The sequence below is a fragment of the Lithobates pipiens genome, unplaced genomic scaffold (assembly GCF_037356315.1).
Source record: "Lithobates pipiens isolate NorthernLeopardFrog02 unplaced genomic scaffold, aLitPip1_a1.2 Scaffold_1, whole genome shotgun sequence".
In the NCBI taxonomy this organism is placed as follows: Eukaryota; Metazoa; Chordata; class Amphibia; order Anura; family Ranidae; genus Lithobates; species Lithobates pipiens.
In genome coordinates, this window is record NW_027507685.1 from 163627109 (window position 1) to 163649192 (window position 22084).

The 22084-nt window shown below is 42.4% G+C and overlaps 1 protein-coding gene across 4 annotated transcripts in view; it reads left to right on the forward strand.

Moving 5' to 3' along the window:
• The window catches only part of ADGRD2 (adhesion G protein-coupled receptor D2), a 930084-nt gene that overhangs the window by 57669 nt on the left and 850331 nt on the right, over nucleotides 1-22084 (forward strand). For all 4 annotated transcript variants that reach the window (XM_077478839.1, XM_077478840.1, XM_077478842.1 and 1 more), the window contains exons 2-3: nucleotides 7197-7263; nucleotides 11685-11742. In XM_077478839.1, the coding sequence (XP_077334965.1) occupies nucleotides 7198-7263; nucleotides 11685-11742 (124 nt within the window). In that variant the 5' untranslated portion in view covers nucleotide 7197. The remainder of the gene's footprint in view (nucleotides 1-7196; nucleotides 7264-11684; nucleotides 11743-22084) is intronic.

Here is a 22084-nt window from a genome sequence, read left to right on the forward strand (position 1 = left end):
ATTTGCGCTGTTGTGCTGTGATTGCAATTATCTTCCCTCTTATGACACATTTATGTGCCGCCCATAAAGTTAGCGGAGCGGTATTGGAGGATGCATTCTCTTGAAAGCAATGTGATAAGCAATCATTTAGCCTTTTTGTGTGTGCAGGGTCTGTAAGGATATCGTTATCCATTTGCCAAGTTGCACTTCTTGTGGGAGATGTCGGGAGTGCAATGGTGATGAAGATAGGGTGATGGTCCGACAAGACCATTGGGTCTATTGTGGCATTTATTTTATTTTTATTTATTTTTTTAATTTATGAAGAATTATTATTTATTAGCTAGATTTTATAACAGAAACAAAGGAAAGCGTGCTTTTTCAAAATTCCCAGTCTTTTCTCGTTTGTTTAGAGAAAAATAAAAACCCAATGATGATTAAATACTAACAAAAGAAATCTCTATTTGTGTGAAAAAAATGGTAAAGATTTAGTTTGGGTACAGCGTTGCATGACTGGGCAATTGTCATACAAAGTGCAACAACGCTGAAAGGTAAAAATTGGCCTGGGCAGGAAGGGGGTAAACATATTTCTTATTGAAGCTGTTAAAGTTCTTCTTACTTTTTCTTTTTCTTTTTTTTTCCATAAAAGTTTTTATTTTGCATAGGGAAAAAATACAGATTGCATTTCAGAATGTGCCAGAGTTACAATCAGATAGATAACAAATATCCCATACATTGAGAACTGTTTAGTAAACAAGTTTCTAGGTGTTTATTGATCATTCAGTACACCTCGACTGGAAAAATCTCATTACCCCAAGAACTCAGTCTAAAAAATGGGGATATAAACTTTGGAGGGGAAGGAGGGAGGTATAAGTATCGTAGACGTCAGCCTTCGTACTATCACGAAGTCTATCCAAAAGAGGGAAGAGAAAACGCGGTGGCGCTTTGCATGATCGGGGTCAAATTGGTCCACCCTGTACGACAGGGTGGTCTCTCCTGGGCATCGCACGTGTGCAGTGTCATCAGATTTTCCTAGCAGCTGTCACATCTACGATGGTCTTCTGTGTATGGGCATGGGGAGTATATGTCTGGTGTCAAGTCATGAGGCATGTGGGTAACAGTCGGGGAGTAATGCAAGGGAATGGGGAAGGGGATAGGGGGAAAGGGAGAGGGGGGGCACATAAGGGAAAACAGGGAGAGGGAAGGAAGGGAAGGGGTAAGGACCTTCATGATCTGCTCACTGACTCCCACCGAGACAAATCATAGATAGGGGCCAGGTATGGTAGCTTTATCTTCGAATGTGGGCATCCCTAGTAGTTTCGGGGCTGGTATGAGAGGTCCCATCCAGTCCCGGACGCAGCACCGCTTGAAGGGTGTATGGGATCAATTTTGCTCAGAGGTTTGAATGCTCCTGGAGTCGTGCCTGATTGGGCTTGTAAAAACCAGCAGAGGAACGGAATTGGGTCCATCGTTCCCAGGTACGGGTGTATTTGTGGGGAGAGTCTCGAGCAATGTGGATAAGCTCTTCCATTTCCGCTATCTTTCCTGTGGCATTTATTAATGAATCTAGGTCTGTTTGGGTTAAGAAAAAATAATCTATTCTCGTGTATCTGTGATGAGTGGGGGAGTAGAATGTGAAATCTTTAGTGTTTGGGTGCAGGGTACGCCATGCATTGTGGAGCATTAGGTTAGAGAGTTGCGTTTTTATTGCATGGAGAGCTCGATATGTGATAGAGGAGGCGCCTGAAGATGTGTCCATGGATGGGTTGAGGGCTAAATGGAAGTCGCCCCCCCACGATCAACATGCCTGTAGAGAATGTGGTAAGGCTATGTAACATATTGCAAAAGAAAGATACCTGTTGCTCGTTGGGGGCGTATAAATTGGCAAGTGTTACGGGTTTATTATGAAGTTTACCTTTGAGGAAGATAAATCTTGCTTTGGGGTCAATCATTGTGTCTTGAATTTGTAATGGGCAATTTTTGGATATCAGAACAGATACTCCTTTTGATTTAGTGTCTGGGTTAGTGGCATGGAATACTGTTGGATAAAAGGAGTTCGCTAATTTGGGGATGTTGTTCGATTTAAAGTGTGTCTCTTGGATAAAGGCCACATTATATTGAGTCCTTTTATGTTAATAGAGTATAGCTTGACCGGGGGCGGGGGGGGGGGGGGGGGGTAGTGCGCCTCAAGCAAAGGAGGAGAGTGGATGTCTTAGTAGTCTGCTGTCATCTTTGCCAAAAGCAGGTGTGAGAGATCAGGTTACCATGGGCACAGTGAGTGAAGGGGGGTAAGACCAGGCTAGAGAGGCTATTATTTTGTTGCATGTGCTTACGCAGGATAGGTTGTGCCTAGGATTAAGTGAGCAATACTTTGGAGCTTACAGGTGGAGATGGGCAACTTTCAGAGTACAGAGGGAATGAGATTTAGATAAAACAATTGACTTTTCAAAATATATGCATATCTAAACATATAATAACAGTATAACTATCAACTTTCGACAGAGCTAGCACCCGATTGTGATTATCAATATGAGTAGAAATCTGACCTGTTGCTTTGTGGCCAGTACTGAGGCCTAATGAGTAGGGATGTAGTGTTTATACTTAATGAGTGGTATCACACAGGGTCAGTGCTATCTCACCTTTCAGTGCCTTAAGTGGAGGGTAGTTGGTGCTCCCAGGAGGGATAAAGTATTAACCTGAGGCATCTGGTTTGCATAAGTGTTGCCTCGCCAGCGGACATTATCTTCTATGGGGGAAGAGTGTTAAGCGAGCCTTGTGTTTGGCCTGTAGGTTTATGCTGGGCCTTGCTGTGTGTGGACCGGAGCTGAAAGTAAAACCCCAAGTTAGTGGGGTATGAAGCATATGAGTAGTGATGTGAAAAAAAGTCAGGTAGAATTGGCGCTATACCCTTAAATAAAATGTGTCACTCTATTAATTAATAAAATTATTCCTAATCCGTGCAATTGGTTAAACAGTTATACATCCATACCAATAAAGGTTGTGAAACAATAAAAAAAAAAAAATTGGTAATATACACCTAGTGAAAAATACTGAAATAAATAAATGCAATATTATTATCCTATAAACATTAAATGCCGACAAGTCTTTTGTAATATATTAAACAGTTCATAATCCAAATGGTGCCTCGTGCAAATATCCAAAGAAAATCCCCGGTGCGCTTTGGTGAAAATGAATTATATTGCGCTCACCAGATCTTTACCCCTACTGGGGGAAAACCGCCTTCACAGTGTATAGCCCCTGTGTCGCTCTCTGGCATCTCCCTGGGAATTTGGTTATTCATCCATCCACAGTTTAGATTCTCATTTAAACAATACATGTAAAAAGGAGGAGAATCCATAGTGTAGTATGTCTTTAAGAAAGGTTTATTGAAAACAGAAAACTACTCACATCTTATCAGAGCAAGATTCACTATAAGAAATCCTCACACCACCAGCTGCTGTGGTGTATTCAAAAGAGGTCGCTTCTCTATAGCCAGGCCTACCGGTTTCATCGTGCTGACGTCATCAAGAGCCGACGGCTCATGTCTACAAACCATGGTATAAATGTATGGATTTTCTTAACCACCTCAATACCGGGCCATAGTAAAAATACATCCTGAGTTTGGGGGGAGATATCTGAATGATGCCTGCAATTAGAGGATTATCCTTTTTTGCAGCTGGCGATTCTGTACACGATAAGAATGATCATAGTGGCAGTTCCACCGCTTAATCGTTCCTATAGGCGACGGGAGGGAACACCCCCCCCCTCCCGCCACCATCCGGTGCTTCTCCAGGCTCTCCCGTGCCAACGTGGGGGCCCGGAGAAAGAATCGGCCAGCGCCAGATGAGGACGATAGAGATTTCCAGTGACCAGATGGTTACCAGTCATCTCTATGACCGTCGGAGGTCCGGGCGCGTCACGCCTGGGTACCCGGAAATGAATGAAGTTGCGATCGCGGCTGCCAGCATGAGATTAGTGAATTTTTTTCCCGATCTCATGCTTTCCAGCCTGTAGGAGAGATGTGGGTTCTTATTGACCCCACATCTCTTCATAAAGAGGACCTGTCACATAGATTCCTATTACAAGGGATGTTTACATTTCTTGTAATAGGAATAAAAGTGCTAAAAAAAAATGTAAAAAAAAGTTTAAAAAGCACCTATCCCCGGTAGCTTGTGCTCAGAAGTGAACACACACATAAGTCCCACCCACATATGTAAACGCTGCTCAAACCACACATGTAAGGTATCACTGCGTGCATTAGAGCGTGTGCAACAATTCTAGCACTAGAACTCCTCTGTAACTCTAAACTTGTAACCTGTAAAAAAAAAAAAAGCGTCGCCTATGGAGATTTTTAAGTAATGAAGTTTGGTGCCATTCCATGATTGTGTGCAATGTTTTTATTACAAACTATTTGAGCAGATTGCAGTTCCTCTTTAACAAAGTGTTTCTCAACCCTTTTCCAGTCAGGGCACCCTTGAAAACTATTTTCAGTTTCGAGGCACTCCAGTCTAAGGCTTGGTTCCCATTACTGTGATTTGCGCACATTCCTGGCATGCAGACAAACGCACTGGCCTTTACTAGACATGCAGGGATGTCAATTATTCTTAATTGTAACCCTATACATTGGCAAACATGGTGCATTTTTGGTGCAGCTCACTTAGAAAAAAAATAAAAAAATTCTTCCCCTTTCTGCGGGGCAGCCTATTGAAAGGAAATTGCTGTCCTATCAGCACGCAGCTATGCAGATGTGAACCAAGGGCTTGTTGGGGTTGAGGGGTGGTAAAACCCCCACACTTTAGATGTGTTTTTACCACCCCCAACTGCTCCCCCTTTAGATGAAAAGGAAGCAGCTGGGGGTGTATACATGCTAGAAATATATCCCAGATGAATGGAGCTGTGCTGCAACCATCCCGCAACTGTGGGCACCGAACTGCCTGTCAAATGCCTCTGAAAAGTGTCCTGAGCATGGGGTCACTTTTCAGAGGAACAGACTTTTTCTTGCTGGTATTATGAACAAGCCATAAAAAAAATCAGTTCTGGTCCTACAGAAATAGGGGGTCAGGCTTAAAAGTGATGTGTACACACACACACACACGTTATTACACATGTACACATACACATATAAACACACAAACATACACATGCACACACATATATATAAACACATACACACACACATGCACACACTCACACACATACATGCGCACACACACACATATGCATATACATGCACACACACACACACACACACACACACATATGCATATACATGCACACACACTTGCATGCAAATATAAACAGTCGGTTTGCCAATATCTTTTTGTTCAGTAAGAATTTTGTTCCTTGCAAATGCACTGATACACAGAGGGTTAACTAATGGTGTGTTATGCAAACAGAAAACACGAACTTCCAGCGAAGGGGCTTTAATGTTCCTTAAGATAACACAGGAAGTGTGCACAGGACAGCTCTGAATTGTTTACATGATCAGACCCTTTTTGCACTTATCGGTTATAATGTAATGCTTTTCATGATTTATTTAACAGACCAAAATAGACTGAATAACAGAAGTTCATTGTTGGGGTTACAAACACTTTTAAAAAATGTGGCTGTAGTACGCAACACGGTTGATTTACTAAAGGCAAAAAGGCTGTTCTCTTGGCAAGATAATTTTCACTTTGCAAGGGAACTTGCTCTTATGCCGCGTACACACGATCGGAATTCTCGTCGGAAAAAGCTCTGATGGTTTTCCAGACGGAATTCCGACAGAATTCGGCTCAAGCTGTCTTGCCTACACACGGTCACACCAAATTCCGATTGTTTATAACGCGATGACGTACAACACGTACGATGCAACTAGAAAAAGGAAGTTCAATAGCCAGTAGCCAATAGCTTCTGTCTCGTAGTTGAATCTGAGCATGCATGATTTTTGGCATGTCTGAATTGCATACACACGATCCGAATTACCGATAGAAAGTTTTTTAATTCAGGAAAATTGAGAACATGCTATCATTTTTTGGCTGGAGGGAATTCGGACAGCTAAATTCCGATGGAGCATACACATGGTCGCATTTTCCGATGAAAAGCTCTCATCTGTCGTTTTCTGGCCGGAATTCCGATCGTGTGTACGCGGCATGAGTCATGTGAAAGTGAAGCTCTGCTGGTTTTCATCAGCCAGCCATGTTCAAGAAAAACGATTGTTTTATTATTGTCCTTGCACAGGTTTGGATATTCTTTGCAAAGTAATTATTCACAAATCACTGCATTCACTAAGCTAAAGAAAAAATTGCTTGCAAAGTGTAAATTCCCATAGATGGTGAACAGCCTATTTGCCTTTAGTAAATCAACCCCTAAATGGTGTTTTATAGCCCTACCATCAGATGATCTTCTTTGGCTATTAAGCCAACAGAAAGTGGGGTACATTTAGATGTGTCCATTTATTCTGGATTTTACCTCATGAATTGGGAGCTGAAGATCTGATCCACCTCTTGCACCTTAGAAGGTGTTTGTAGCACAGGGAACTTGTAAATATCCCTTCCACCCTTTACTGGTTGGGTTGGTGATGTGTGTACATAGTGTTTATGTTCTGTGTCCTTTGGTGACTATATCCACTCTTGGTCTAAGGTTTGTAGAGCTTTCCTCCACACTGGGGAATCCATTATAAATGTGTGTCCTTTTACTGTTCTGCTACAATATCAGTTACTTTCAGGGTAGTTAAAATCCCCCATTAATTTTATGGTTCCAACCCTGTTCAGAGTCTCTTGCTCCTTGCCAGTACTTGGGGCCTGTGGCATATTCTAAATATAAATATAAAGTTTGTAACTTCACCTAAAATGCCTGAGCACATCATACTCTCTGTTAACAAGATTGACTTTTAGGGCCGGTTCACACAGCGAGGCGATGCGAGGCGACACGACTCGCCTCGCCTCGCTCCCGCAAGTCGCCCCCGTTCTGTACAATGGAACCGTTCTGAGAGGAGCGACTCAGAAAAAAGGTTCCTGTACTACTTCTGGGCAACTTCGGGGGCGACTTGCATTGACTTCTATACAGAAGTCCTCTGCAAGTCGCCGCTGAGGTCCCCGCAGGTCGCGGCGAGGCAAGTCGGAGACGCCTCGCCGCGCCTCGCTGTGTGAACCGGCCCTTAGAGTACAACTTTAATTTTTTTTTTTTGTTTGTTTGTTTGCAAAAATCTCATACTTCTTTCCTTATTTTCTCTTTTTCAGGATGGGCTCACAGTTTATATTCAAAATAAATCCTCACATTTTCAAGATCCTGCTTTTTGTCTTTCTGGTAAGCTAGCATTGCCCATTTTCGCTCACATCAGAATTAACGAAGAGGCTTTTATTTGTTTTTTGCAGTTGTAAACCTGTGCAAATACCCAGTGAAGTGACAAACCTCAGCTGATAAACAGAGATAAAACAAACCTTCTGACACAAGTTGTACTAGTTTATCTGTTGTCCTCTCTCCTCTATAGCCTTCTAAAATGCACAGGTCAAATATTATTTCTCAACTGCAGAAGGCAGGGGGCTGGGATCTGATGTCACACACTAGACAGCATAGACAAGAGAAGTGACTAATGGAGATGGCAGAGGGAGCAGACAGAAATCACACTAGCAAGTACACACTATAGAACAGTGATGGCAAACCTTGGCACCCCAGATGTTTTGGAACTACATTTCCCATGATGCTCATGCACTCTGTAGTGTAGCTGAGCATCATGAGAAATGTAGTTCCAAAACATCTGGGATGACAAGGTTCGCTATCAATGCTACAGAAGAATAGATTCTGGTCATTTTAATTTCAGAAGTTTGTAACCACTTTAAAGTGATTCTGTCACTATACCAAATACAAACTCTACCCCATGCAGCAAGTAAAATAAGATAAATAATATTCACATTTATGGTGGGGGGTTGTGATGCTGAACATGGAAAAATCTTGAAAACAAGAAGCAGATTAACGGGGAGAGACTACAGGTGAAGCAGCACTCTATTGTGAATCTAAGTTCAGTTTGAGTTGAAGAACAGATTTGTAATTGGTGTCCAGACAAGGGTCAAGCAGGCAGAGAACGTTCTGGATTGAGGATCAGTTGATACATGGATAAATATTATCAGCAGTACAAGGTTTTAGCTAGGATTGAAAACAGAGCAAGGAATAGAAACAGGACAAAGGATGGGCACCTCTGCAGCCAGAGCATTCGTGCTTGTATCGGCAAGACCCCCCAAACTTGCATGAACCCTCATTAAATTGCCAAGAGATCCCCCTTTTCTTTGCTGCTGATTGTCCGGGGTAAATGAGCCACCGGCCTCCCCTTGAAATAACTGACTTGGGGCCCTTGCTGACGTCATAAGTCGCATCCACAGACTAATATCCTTGTGGTCCCACTGCAAGGATGGGCGGATCGCCCTACGCTGATGGAACTGTTCATCATATCATAACCATGCAGTTCCCCTGTAGACTCTTCGGGCGGCACAGTGGTGTAGTGGTTAGCACTCTCAACTAGCAGTAAAAAGGGTTGCTGGTTTAAATCTCAACCACGACACTACCTGCCTGGAGTTTGCATGCTCTCCCTGTGCCTGTGTGGGTTTCCTCCGGGTACTCCAGTTTCCTCCCACACTCCAAAGACATGCAGGTAAGTTAATTGGCTTCTGCCCAAAATTGGCCTTGGTATATGAATGGGGACCTTGGATTGTGGGCTCCTTGAGGGTAGGTACAGTTGAGAGTGTGCAATGTACAGGGATAGGGACAATTGTAGACACTCAGGTTGAACTGGATGGACTGGTGTCTTTATTCAACCTTACTAACTATGTAACTCTGTACCGGGGTATCTCTCCTGCTCATCCCAGCTTCAAACCAATTCCTTCAATCCCACCAGGAATTCCTGCAACCCCACATCTGCCATGGTGTGGTCACGGACCAACGCAGCCAAAGGGAGACTCCACAGGCAACATAGCCCACTGGCATGGAGACCTGTTAGTGGACCTAGGCCCACCCCCACATCCCCGTCAGTTCTCAATGCACAGACAGGAGTAACATTGGACTTACCAGCCTGCCTAGGAAGGGTCCCGCCAGCCAAAGTTCCTGCCTCCATCGCTGCCGGGCATCCACAAGGCTCCTCCTCATCCAAAAGGACAGATCAACCGTCATGTCTTCCTCCCTTGCCGACAGCCTTCCAGGGGATGTGTCCCTGGATGCCAAGGATCTGCGTTGTTGGCCAGTATGGTACTCCCTACGTGACACCTAGCTCTGGGGGAGAAGCTCCGGTGGGTGAGACCGCCAAGCTCGTGTGGACTCCTGCCCCGCTGTGCTGGCTGTTTTCCCCAGTGTCAGTTAGTGTCATATTGTCAGCCGCAGACCCATTATAAGCCGCTATTCACTGCCATTAGTAGTATAAAAAAAATGAAAACATGAAAATTCCTATATATATACCATAGTTTGTAGGCGCTACAACTTTCACGCAAACCAATCCATATACACTATTGGTATTTTTTAATCAGAAACATGTAGCAGAATACATTTTGGCCAAAACTTATGAAGAAATTAGATTTTTTTAGTATTTTTTATTGGATATGTTTTATATCAGAAAGTAAAAAATATTGTTTTTTTTTTTTCATTTAATTTTTTTTACCCATTTATCGTGCAAAAAATAAAAAACCCAGTGGTGATCAAATTCCACCAAAAGAAAGCTCTATTTGTGTGAAAAAATGTATATAAATTTAGTTTGGGTATCGTGTTCCATGACCGTGCACTCACCAGTTAAAGTAGCCCAGTGTCGACTAGCAAAAATGGCTTGGTCGTGAAGAGGGTAAAATCCTCTGGAGCTCAAGTGAGTAAGGGCAGGGGTAGGCAACCTTGAAGAGATCAACTTGAACAACATTGATGAGAAATCTACTTGAACAATATTGATGAAGTCAAAGATCACTGGGCACAGTGTCCTGTTGTTCACACCAGAACACAGTGCCAGAAAGGCATGTTCCATGTATGTTAACTGCACCGTGTTCAAAAGGCACTGCCTTTGTGATCTACTGCGGGTGATAATACATTGTTAAAGTGTTACTAAACCCACAACAGTATAATCAGTCTCTATATGCAGTAAATTATGTTTGGTACTCACTGGGGAACCTAAGGGGTTAATCCTCTGCATTGTGTAAAAAAGGCTGCTTGATCCTATATGCACAGATCCTCCTCTTCTTCCACTGATTCTAGAACATGTCAGGATAAGGCAGAGCCTTGGGAGTCGAGCTGCACAGTTTGATGTGTATTGCTAGAGAGTTGTTTTTTTTCTTGGGAGAGTGCATGTGATCAGCACAGGGCCAATCAGCACTGTCCAGACAAAGGGTCAGAGGTCCTGCATCCTGATAGGACAGCTCAGTGCAGTACGAAAACTCCTTTTACAAGCTTCAACAGGAACTGATAGAAGTTGCGAGACTGCTATATACTGCTGATGAGAAAAGGTATTTAGCCGTTTATATTTACTAAAATAATTGCATTTCTATGTTCTGTGTACAGTGGGAGACCAGATATAGTGAATTCAGAGTCCTGGGTTTGGTAACTCTTTAACCCCAAACATAGATCAGAAACATTGTGTGTTTGCGGACAAAAGATTTGGCACAGTACATTTTTAAAAATGGGGCAACACACACTCCTGATCCCTGCATTCTGAGCGTAATGAATCCCTGGTCCCAGCATTCTGAGCATTACGCATTTCTTATCCCTGCATTCTGAGTGTAATGCACTGGTGAACACTGCATTCTCTGCATAATGCTCTCCTAAACCCTGCCTTCTCTTGTAATACTTATTTTATTTTTGTTCTAAGTAAAAATAGGGCCATTTTCTGTTCCCTGATTTGTTCCAGATCTTTAAGTGGTAGTGGAAGGAGCGGTTGCTGTTTGGCACACAAATGGTGGGGATGGGGTGTGTCCTGGAAATGTTTCAGTCATCTAGGATTCTGGGGATCATGGAATATCAGGTTGAAGTGGTAATATGTTGGGAAGCAGGAATGTAGAAGCCAACAGCAATGTGAAGACTCCTGTTTAGATGTCCTCTGCTGCAGGGGTGTGGAGAGAGAGACGAGTTAATGTTGTGTGACTGGGTTAAAGCTCGTAGGTGGGAGCAAAAGGTGAGAGATGGGCTACCTATGCAGTTATCTGAAGCATGCAAAGTGGCAGGAAGTGGCACCTTTGTCAAGGCCTCCAGGATGTGGGAGGCATCCAGATAACAAAATGCCCTAATGGTAGTCTTACTGGAGGGAGGTGTATACTCCTGGAATGCAACATACCTAGAGATTTTTTAGTTGTTCTTTTTGTTGCCCTTCGGCCATCGTATGTGGAGGAATGCCTCTAAAATTTCAGGATGCGGCAGGAGCTAATGCAAGCTGCCCAGAAGCCATCCAAGCTATGCACCCATCTATATTTTATACAGTCATGGCTAAAATTGTTGGCACCCCAGACATTTTTCCAGAAAATCAAGTATTTCTTACAGAAAAATATTGCAGTAACACATGTTTTGCTATACACATGTTTATTCCCTTTTTGTGTGAATTACCAATTCGGCCATGACTGTAATTCAGCTACTGGAGGACCATAGTCCAGGGTTATTGTGTGCCTGTCAATGAAATTTGGGTGAACCATTTTTTTTAAACTTAATATTAAATTAAATCCTAGGAATTGCTTTTCCAAATGTAATATTTAGTAGAGTTATTTTTATTGTTATAGGTCTTTGGTGTATGCAGCTGCTGGAATGAGCCAGAATCAAACCAATCTCAAGTCATAGGTATGTAGCAATCAATTGTTAGGTGTAAATGTGCATTAGGGGAATGAGACAAACTGTCTTGCAGAAATGATGAATATGTCTAAAACAGAACAGAATTACAAGTTCCATTGAACATACTGCTTTAAATTAGGAAGTCAATATGTCTTTACAAAGTGGTAATTCCCGCACTCAGACTTCATAATAAAGATGTAAAGTATCTAACATAATTTGCTGACTACAAATTACAAATATAAATTCATAAATATATGTGTAGCACCCTCTACGTAGTGTAGGTGCTAGAGTGTGTTTTTTTTTTTATAGAACGGGTAAATTTAGACAGGCCTAGCTAAAAGCTAGGCCTGCTTGTTTTGATCTGTGTGGGCTGGCAGTGGCTCAGAGTAGGCTGGTGATTCACAGATAGCATCATATTTTGGTTACCTCCCTTCTGCTTCTGGAGCATTCTAGAAGGAAGGAGGGGAAGAGAGGTTGAGCTGCCTGGGGTGTCCTAAGGAGCCCTGACCAATCCCCTGGATTGGCAGGGGGCAGGCCTACTTAAATATCTAGAGTCAGCCCACCTGAGGAGGAGTTGTTCGGGTGGAAGAACTGAAGATGGAGTATTAGGATGTTGGGACCTTTGAGGAAGCCCCCTACTCTGAAGGGGGGGTGGCCTTGGGCTAAGGGTCTCAGAGATGAACAGGAACCCCACACAATCCATGGGGTGTCCTGAACAGAAGCAGGAGAGGACAGTGGGGAATACTGCTGGGCAAGTCTCCAGGAGGTATCCATCAGGTGTCGGTGAGTGACTGGCACAGTCGGGAGAGCTGGGAGAGGCATGCTGGAGCAGACTGGGAGTCTGCAGTCTGAGATGGATGTAGAGGTAGTGGAAAATATTATGATGTTACTTGCAGTGAACTAGGGCCACTGCAGCCGTGATGGTCTGCAAAGGACTGACTGGGATCAGTAGTCCACCAAAGAGGGTGGCTAGCATTCAAACCTTTGTTGCTACACCATAGGGGCTGCAGTCCCTGCCTGTAATAAAATACTGTTGCTAAGGTCTGGCTAAAACCAGTGTCAGGCCTAACCATGTGCTAGCTGCACCTGAAGAACTGTGCTGGAGGGAGAAGGAGAGATAGTCTGCAGCAAGTGTTGTGCAGGAGGAGAGTATCTAAATTGTCCCAAGCCATGAAAGAATATTTTCTGGGCATCCCATCCAAGTTATAATACAAAAAACAAAGCTGATGGATTTGTTCATTGTCTTGGACTGTCTGGAAGGGAATGCCGGGCTGGACAGGGTGACAATCACTACCGCTACATATGCAGTGCTAAAAAAAAACTGATTAGAACATATATAAAATTAACATCAATTTCAATCAGTGAATATCAAATAAAATAAATAAAAAAGGTGCCCATTCAAATAGTCCCATTAAAGAATGGTGAAAAGCCACATTTTTTGATATAAGGAAAGTCCCAAAATAATTTACTGTGCACAGAATAATCCACACAACACCAAGAGTAAATGTGCTAAGCTGATTACCACATGGTATTGACCCTCAAAATGTTTTTTATAATCATCATTTATTGAATTAACAAACAAACCATACAAAGCATATAAAGTGCATAACTAAATACACTGAGATGAGGTAAGACAGTAATTGACATAAATATGAACAGCCATCAGCACAGTAGTTAGAATAGTATAGAATAGTATATATATATATATATATATATATATATATATATATATATATATATATATAAAATCATCTAGCATATATCAGTAAATGGCTAGTTCATATCATATCAGACATATTCATTTTTACACCTCTAGCAAAAGACAATTTCTATGCATAATAACATGGAAATAGAAAAAGAAAGGGTATAAACCAAAACTTAAGTACCATGGCCATTCTCAGTAATAATCCAATACAAATATATTCATATAGAGCACCACCCATTTCCATCCCAAACCTAAAGCAACACCTTTAAAGTGATAATCTCCCCACGCTCATCCATTACAATCTCCACAAAATGTCTTCTTCAAATATTTATAATAAATGCACTCATAAGTATTGATAGTAAAAATGGTATTGCGCTCCCAAACGTGAATATATATATAAATATCAAGCGTAAAAAAAAAAAATCAATCATTGGTATTAAAATATCAAATCTCAAATATAAAAGCAAACGTGTTGCCTGTGTGGCTGTTATATTAATATCTAAATCCAATAAAGTGCTAATGTGCAAATCAAACCACCAAATACGATAGATATTCGCACTTATAAATATCTTAAAAATATATACAAGCTGATAAAAGTAGATAAAATTATATAGTGAAAAAAAGTGAAAATGAATAAATAAGTAAAAAAATATAATCAATGCCAAAGTGGTAGTGTCACTCAAAGTGAAGATCTATAAAACAGTGGATAACATCCTCCACACAATAGTGAAACAAGCATCACACATATGTGACAAGCAGTATCCAAAACAATAGCGGTGATATCCAGGTGTCCACTGAGCACACTAGATACTGCTTGTCACATATGTTTATTTGTTTAGACATTATTTTCACTAAGGTAGCAGCTTTTTGTTTTGTTTTTTATTTTCCATTTTCACTGATATTGATATACACTTTGTATGTTTTTTCAAGTGAGCCCTTGTACACATGATCGGAGATTCCGACGGAATGTGTCCGATCGGACCGTATTGTCGGATAATACGACTGTGTGTGGTCTTCATCGGACTGTTTTCGTCGGAATATCCGGACCAAGTTTTCCAACTTGTCTATAAAATTTTCCGACAACATGCTCCTATCGAACATACTCCGATCATGTGTAGCCTACTCCGATGGACAAAGTGCCACGCATGCTCAGATCAAATTCCTAGACCAAAGCTATTGGCTACTAGCCTAAACGTAGTCCCGTTGTAATGAAATAACGTCATCACGTTATGTACAATCGGATTTTCCGGCAACTTTGTCCGACCGTGTGTATAAAACAGTTTCAGACAAAATCCATCGTACAAAATCCGTCAGACAAAATCCGACGGATTTGGTTGTCAGAATGTCCGACCATGTGTACAAGGGCTAAGACTGTTCACTGTTAGGGGTTACTGGTTATTGATTGGTTATTGATTGGCGCAGTGGGGGCAGTGCATTTTTGGAGGGGTACACATTGCCAGCTGATTTGGAAATACCTTTTACCTGCCAATCCCTGACTGTGATGCCAGGTATGGCCTTAGCTAATATATGAATAGGGAGAGGTATTTCAACTAGGGTATTGGGAGGTGACTTATGGTTTCCAGGCCATCAACGAGGCTTGAATGGTCAAGGGGAGCTGCTTCAACAAGAATGGCTTCCACTTATCTAGTAAAAGTAAAGAGGTAAGATCTCTAGTAGGGCTAAGTGATTGTTCTATGGTGCGCCATGGTATAGTTGAAGTGTTTGCAAACCATGGTTTCATTTGGGTAAGTCTGGCAGCTCTAGCATAGTCCTGTAAGTCCAGGCCTCCCACCCTCCTATGTTTAATTAGGTTGGTCCTTGAACACCTAGGTTTCTTAGTGCCCCAAACATACCTACTGAAGGTTTAAGGCCCTAAGATGCGTGTTTTTAACAGGAACTGGAAGAGTTCTAATTACGTATAGTATTTGGGGAAGCAGGAGCATTTTAAAGGAGGCCAGTCGACCCGACCAAGTTAGTTCAACTTAGATAGACGTTTGGTCTCCACCTGCATCCTGTTCAGTAATGGTAGGTAATTGGCATCAGCTAATTTGGATGGATCAGGGGTCAGGTGGAGGCCTATATAGGGTACCCCCTCTGTGCTCCACGTGTACGGGAACAGGTTAGGTAATCTAGCACGGAGCATCGGAGGAACCCCCAGAGGTAGGATGAGTGTCTTGGTGTAGTTTACTTTGTAATAGGAGATCTTACTGAAACACTCTAGGATATTCAAGAGTCAAAGATTGAAGTGGGGAGTTAATGAATAAAATGATATCATCGGCAAAAAGATTTATTTTGTGGGTCTGGCCGTTTAGGGAGAAACCTGTGATTTTAGTGTGGGATCTAATTTTTTCGGTTAGGGGCTCTATGAGGAGGTTAAATATTTAAGGAAACAAGGGACACCCCTTGCCTTGTTCCACTTGAGATAGAAAATGGTCAGGACAGCACATTCGATGTATATACTTGGGCCGAAGGCAACGAGCATAGAGCTAAAATGGCGGACAGGATTGACCCCCAAATCCAAACTTCTTGAGGGCAAGATCCATGTATCCCCAATGTATCCTGTTGAACGCCTTCTCCACATCCAAAGAAAGGAGGAGAGAAGGCATCCGACAGGCTCTAGCATAATGGATAAGATTTATGACTCTGCGAGTGGCATCAGACGCCTGTCTACCAGCTGTAAAGCCCGACTGGTCTGGGTTTATTAGTGAAGGCAGAATAAGTAGGAGTCTTTGGGCTAAAATTTTGCATAAACCTTGAAATTCGTGTTAAGGAGCGATATAGGCCAAAAGTTGGGGGGGGTGTCTGGACTCTTACCTGGCTTCGGAATGGTCACCACATAGGCCTTGAGCATCTCAGTGGGGAAAGAGGAGGTGGAGATGGCTTGGGAGAAGACTTTTTGTAGTGTGGGAGACAAAATACTATGGCAAGACCATCAGGGCCTGGGGATTTCCCTAATGGGAGTGAGTGGATTGCTTTGTGGATCTCATTTTGCATTATGGGCTCATTCAGGGTCAGAAGTTGTTCTTGTGATAAAGAAGGAAGCTTAATATCAGCTAAGACAGTTTGGATTTTTTAGTTTGTAGGTTGTGGGGTGTTGCTATCGTCTCCCATGTTGTACAGGGAGAAATAGTAACTGGCAAAGGAATCGGCAATCTTTTTTGGGTCAAATATCTTACTGAATAATTAATTGAGTAAGGAATCATTGTTCTAACCCTGTATTCTTGGAGACGTTGAGCTAGATGTATCCCAGCCCTGTTCCCAGCAGAGTAATGAGTTAACTTCAACGATTGAACAGACTTGTCATATTGCTCTAACAACAAACATCTAAGTTCAGAACGAAGCTTAAGTAACTTAGCTGCCCAGACCTCGCTCTGGGTTATCTTGTTAATGTTTTCTACAGTTTTAATTTTGTCTAAAAGGACGTCTAGCTTGAGGGTCCTTTGTCTTTTAAGTCTTGCATTCATCTGGATCAAGATCCCTCTGATGAACGCCTTGTGGCACCATTGGATCTGTCACAGAATCCTTGTTTAGGGTAAAGTATTTTTTTAACTGATCAGTGATAGCTATCACCCGAGCTGGGGTCTGGAACAGAGTGGAGTTGGCTCTCCACACAAAGGGCATATTAGGAGCATTCCCCTCCGCCACCGTGTCCGAGACCAGAGCATGGTCAGACCATGAGATCTCATGGATGGCGGAGGAGGACACTGCCTGCAACATATATCTGTCTCCAACAATCATATCGATACGAGAGTAGGAGTTATGTCTAGAGGAATGGAAGGAGAAATCCCTTTCAGCAGGGTGCTGACATCTCCATACATCGTATAAGTTTTCAGCATTGAGAATATATTATAGTGAGGGCAAAGGGCGTCTAGATTTGGTGGTCGTGTCTATGGTGTAGTCTGAGGTGAGATTAAAATCTCCACAGAGAACCAAAGACCCCTTTCTAATCTCGGAGATCTTCCTAAGCAGTCTCTTAAGAAATCTCTGTTGGTGGGAGTTGGGTGCATATAAACATACAATGGTATAAGTCTTATTGTTTATGTCCCCAACCACCACCAGATACCTCCCCTCCGGGTCGGTAAGTGTCGATTTATGTGTAAAGGCCATGCTGTCTTTGATAGCAATGATAACCCCTTTGCATTTATGCAAGGTCGAAGCCATGAATATATGTGGGAAGTTTTTATGCTTGAAAGACGGTGGGGCAGAGGCCAGGAAATTAGATTCTTGAACACAAAGCACGTCAGCACGCAGTCTCTGTGCCTCTTTCCATAATGAGACCTTTTTTGCAGGGTGGTTAAGTCCATGCGCGTTATACAAAACTATATTAACAACCATTAATTATCACCTTTGGTAGTCTATAAGTACCTGCATGAAGTTGCTGTTTACCTTCTGAAGTGGTCGCTCCAACTGCCGGGAGCAGTAACTATTGCTTGTGATAGCTTGGTGGGTTGCTGATCCATCTCTAGCAAAAAAAAAGAAAGTGTAGAGAGAAACATGTATAAAAAATAACAAAAAACAGTACATAATTGCCATAAAACAGGCCGACTTGTAAAAAGATGCAATTCAACTGAGAATCTGTCGGCAGTACTACTGCCTATATTCTTGGGGGGAAATTTGGAGAGCATATAGTTCCATCGTGCCAATGGAATCTGGTATGTTACATCAGCTTAAAGCTACCAGGTGCTCAACCAATGCGTTTGTTAGCTTTCTTTTTCTTACGGGACACTAGATGCCAGGAGTCCTGTGTGTCCACCTTCATTGTCGTCTGCAAGGGCTCTTCAGGTTGAGTAGGAATTATATCCCAGATCTTCAGTAGAGAAAGTCCTTCTTGCAGGTTGTTGATAGTGGCCGTGTGGTCATCTTTTGTAATCGTCAACTTAGAAGGGTAGCCCCAGCGGTAAATTATGGCATGGTTCCGTAAGGCTTTAGTGATTGGGAGCAAGGCTTTGTGTTTTTGCATAGTGAATTGTGACAAGTCCGCAAATAGTTGAACAGAGGTAAATCTTTCCGGTGGTTGTTTATTATTGCGGAAGGCTGACATGAAGCACTCTTTTACATGAAAGAAATGATCCCTCATTAAAACATCCCTTGGGATATTGTCAGCGAGGTGGGCAGGTTTTGGCAGTCTGTGTATGTGGTCTATAACCAGGTCAGAGGCAGAGAGATCTGGCAGGTAGGCCTCCATGAATTCTTGGGCATACTGATGAAGCTGCCCTGTTGTTACTGACTCCGGGATGCCACGTATTTTTATATTATTCCTGCGTGACCTGTCCTCAAGGTCCGCGACTTTGGTTTTTAGCCATTCCACCTCATCGGTTTGTTCATTATTCGAGTCAATGAGCGAGTTAAACATGGAGGCGAACTCCCCTATTTTATGTTCAACATGATCTACACGCTCCTCCAGCTCAGTCACATCAGCCTTGAACCCTCTCATACACTCCATCATATTAGCGTGAAGGGAGGTACCCAGGGAGACTAGCATGTCCTTCAACTTTGTGTCAGAGACTGGCTGATCATTAGTAGGGAAGGAGTTAATAGTCTCCACCAGCTCCCTCGTGTTGTCTAAGGAGTCAGGGCCTGTGCTCACCTTCTCCGCGTGAAATTCTGGAGCCATGCGGGGCCTGGACTTCACCGGGCTCAGGGATTGCGGGGTAGAAGCCTCCGGTGATGGGCGGTGAGGTTTGCTTTCTGATCCTGGGCTTGCAATGCCCATACTGGATCCTGAGGAAGTGGCAGGAGAGGCGCCACCGGCGCCATCTTGGCTCAGGCTGGAGATCCTCCTCGGGAAGAACTGCGGCAGCTTCTGCAGCTAAGTGGCCCTTTTCCTCTTGCGAGCCATGGCGGGGGATTGCTGGGCACTTCCTCGCTCGGCTGGGACTTGACTCGCACCGGTTGGACACCTGTAACAGCTGTTATTCCTGGCACTGACACTGAGATTGCCGTTCAATCGTCCATCTGGCAGCTCGGTAGCCCCCCCCCCCTTTTTTTTAATGTTCATCCCCTGACTGCACATCCCTGACCTTGAGGTGAGTGACCAGTATACATAGTGATGGAGACACAGAGCACATTGCATTATTGAGTTCACTTTGGCACAGTGGTGATTGGATCATCTATGGGACTTTTTTACATTTACCATTTTACATTTTTGGAATATATGTTTTTTCTATACATTTATTTAATGGAATATTCCCATTATTACCAAAATGTTTTTTTATTGGTTTTCCAAATACAAGGAAAGAAATCCATTGCTGTAGTACAAATAACATGTGTAGCTACAATAATAAACAGTAAGATACAGTCTGTTAATCCAGTCTGAACGTAACAAAGATATATTAGTTAGTTATGGCTTCATACAGGGGTATAACCCTCATTTACACTGGAATACTTAGCCAAGGCTTCCAGGTGTTTGTATATTTTGTAAGAGTATTTTTTTTTCAAGGCGGAACTGAATTCATATGCTTTAACTAGATTAAGTTAGAATTTAACGTCTGAAATGTTAGGGATCAGGGAGCTCCTCCATTTGCACATTATAAGTAGTCTGCCTGCAAATAGTATATGCATTACCAGGTTTCTGAGCTTGTGCGGAAAAGATTTTATTCCTAGGCTCAGAATGACAAGGGAATGTGAGAGGTTAGTTAGAATTCCCGTAATTTCTGAAATGAAGGAGAATACTTTTTTCCAAAAGGGGTGAATGTGGGGCACTCCTATAGAATATGGTTTAGGGAGCCCTTGTAAGAGCATCCCCTCCAGCACAGATTATCGTCTAGGTTTGCAAATTTGTACACTTAAACTGGGGCGAGGTACCACCTATGATGGATTTTTTTGTGATTGTTCCCAATAATTAACACAGCTGGATGCTTTGTGGTTATACTGTATGGCTTTGCACCACTGAGAACATGAAAAGGAGGTCTTTAAATCTCTTTCCCACCTCTTGTATGCTGATGATTTAACAAACGTGTCTTTGTTATGCAATACATTATACATAAGAGTTATTCCTTTCATTTTGGGGGAGTTAGATGTCCAAAAGGATCATATTTTGGTAGGAGTTTTGACAGTTGGAATAGGGTTTTTATTGCAAGTAGGAGGCTATACGCCTGTATGTATGTGCACCTTGTGAGGGTATAAGGTTTCTAGATTGTATAGTTGGGAAAGAAAGAAGTTGGTAATTTTGCATTACTTCAGTCAGCAGAAGGCATTTGATTTGTGACCAGTATTTTAAAGACAATTCGGGGAGTATGAATTTGAATATTTCTACCAAGGGGAATATAAATTGACTATTTTCTGTTCACGCCTCTTGCAGTTTTGTGTTTTATGATGAATGCATAGGGACAGCGTGGTTTCTGTCCTTGCCAAACATAGGAACTCAGCAAGAGTTTAAGGATGCTGAAAAATTATTCCGGGATCTTTATAGGTACAAGACCTTCGGAAGGGTGATCATTTTAAAGGCTGTCGCCCTGCTGGCCCATGAGAGGTATTGTTTGCCTATTTGCTGGTGATCCTTTTTGTAAGTTTTAAGGAATGGTATATAGCTGCATGTATAAAGATTAGAGGAGGGACACCCATTGGGACACCCATTGAAAGAGAAATGTATTTATTTATTTTGTAGGAGGTATTTAGTAGATTCAGTTATGTGTATGCTAAGAGCATTCGACATGGAGTCATTTACTTTGTAAAATGAGCATGAATTAAAGATGTTTAAGATTTCCTATACATTTACCAGGGAGAAAGCCAAACCAGTTAGAGTGAGGATTTATGTCATCTGCAAATAGGGTCAGTTTGTATTCTTGACCTTTAAGTTTAATTCCTGAGATAGAGTTTGAAGAGCGGATTGTTTGAGCTAGGGGTTTCATCAATAGTGTGAAAATTAATGGGAAAAGGGGACGCCCTTGCCTCTATCTGTTCGTAATGGAAAATGTATCTGAGTAGACCACATCTGAGAGGACATGGCCAGTGGAGTTGGAGTAAAGGGCCAGAATGGCTAATATTATATTGCCTTGGAATCCAAATTTCATGAGGGTATATTTTAAATATCCCCAGCGGATCCTATCGAACGCCTTTTCGAAATCTATTGTTACAAATAGGGTTGGTATATTTTATTTTCAGCATTGTGTAGAAGGTTTGTTATTTTCCGTGTGGCATCAGGGGCTTGTCTACCCAAGGTGAAACTGACCTGATCGGAGTGTATGAGGTAAGGCATAATGGGAGCTAGCCTTTGGGCTGCTAGTCTAGTATATAATTTAAGCTAAGTGTTCAATAAGGATATGGGGCAAAATTAGAAGGGTTGACTGGCTCTTTCCCTGGTTTAGGCAAGGTTACAAGGTTTGCAGAGAGCATTTCACTCGGGAATTCACCAGAGGACACAGCAGCGCCGAACATGTGACACAAAAAGTGTTGTCAAACAGCTTGTATTATTCGGCTGAAAAGCCATCTGTTCCAGGGGCTTTACGATTGGAGTGTTGATATTGCTTGGGAGATTTCTTTGATACAGAATGGAGCCTTAAAGAGGAAGTAAACCCTGATGAGTTTACTTCCTCTTTCATTCCCTGCAAAGGCAAAGCATAATGGACTACTATGCATCGCATAGTAGTCCATTATGTGTCACTTACCTGACACAGGAGCTAGCGAAGTCACCGGTGTCCCCTGTAG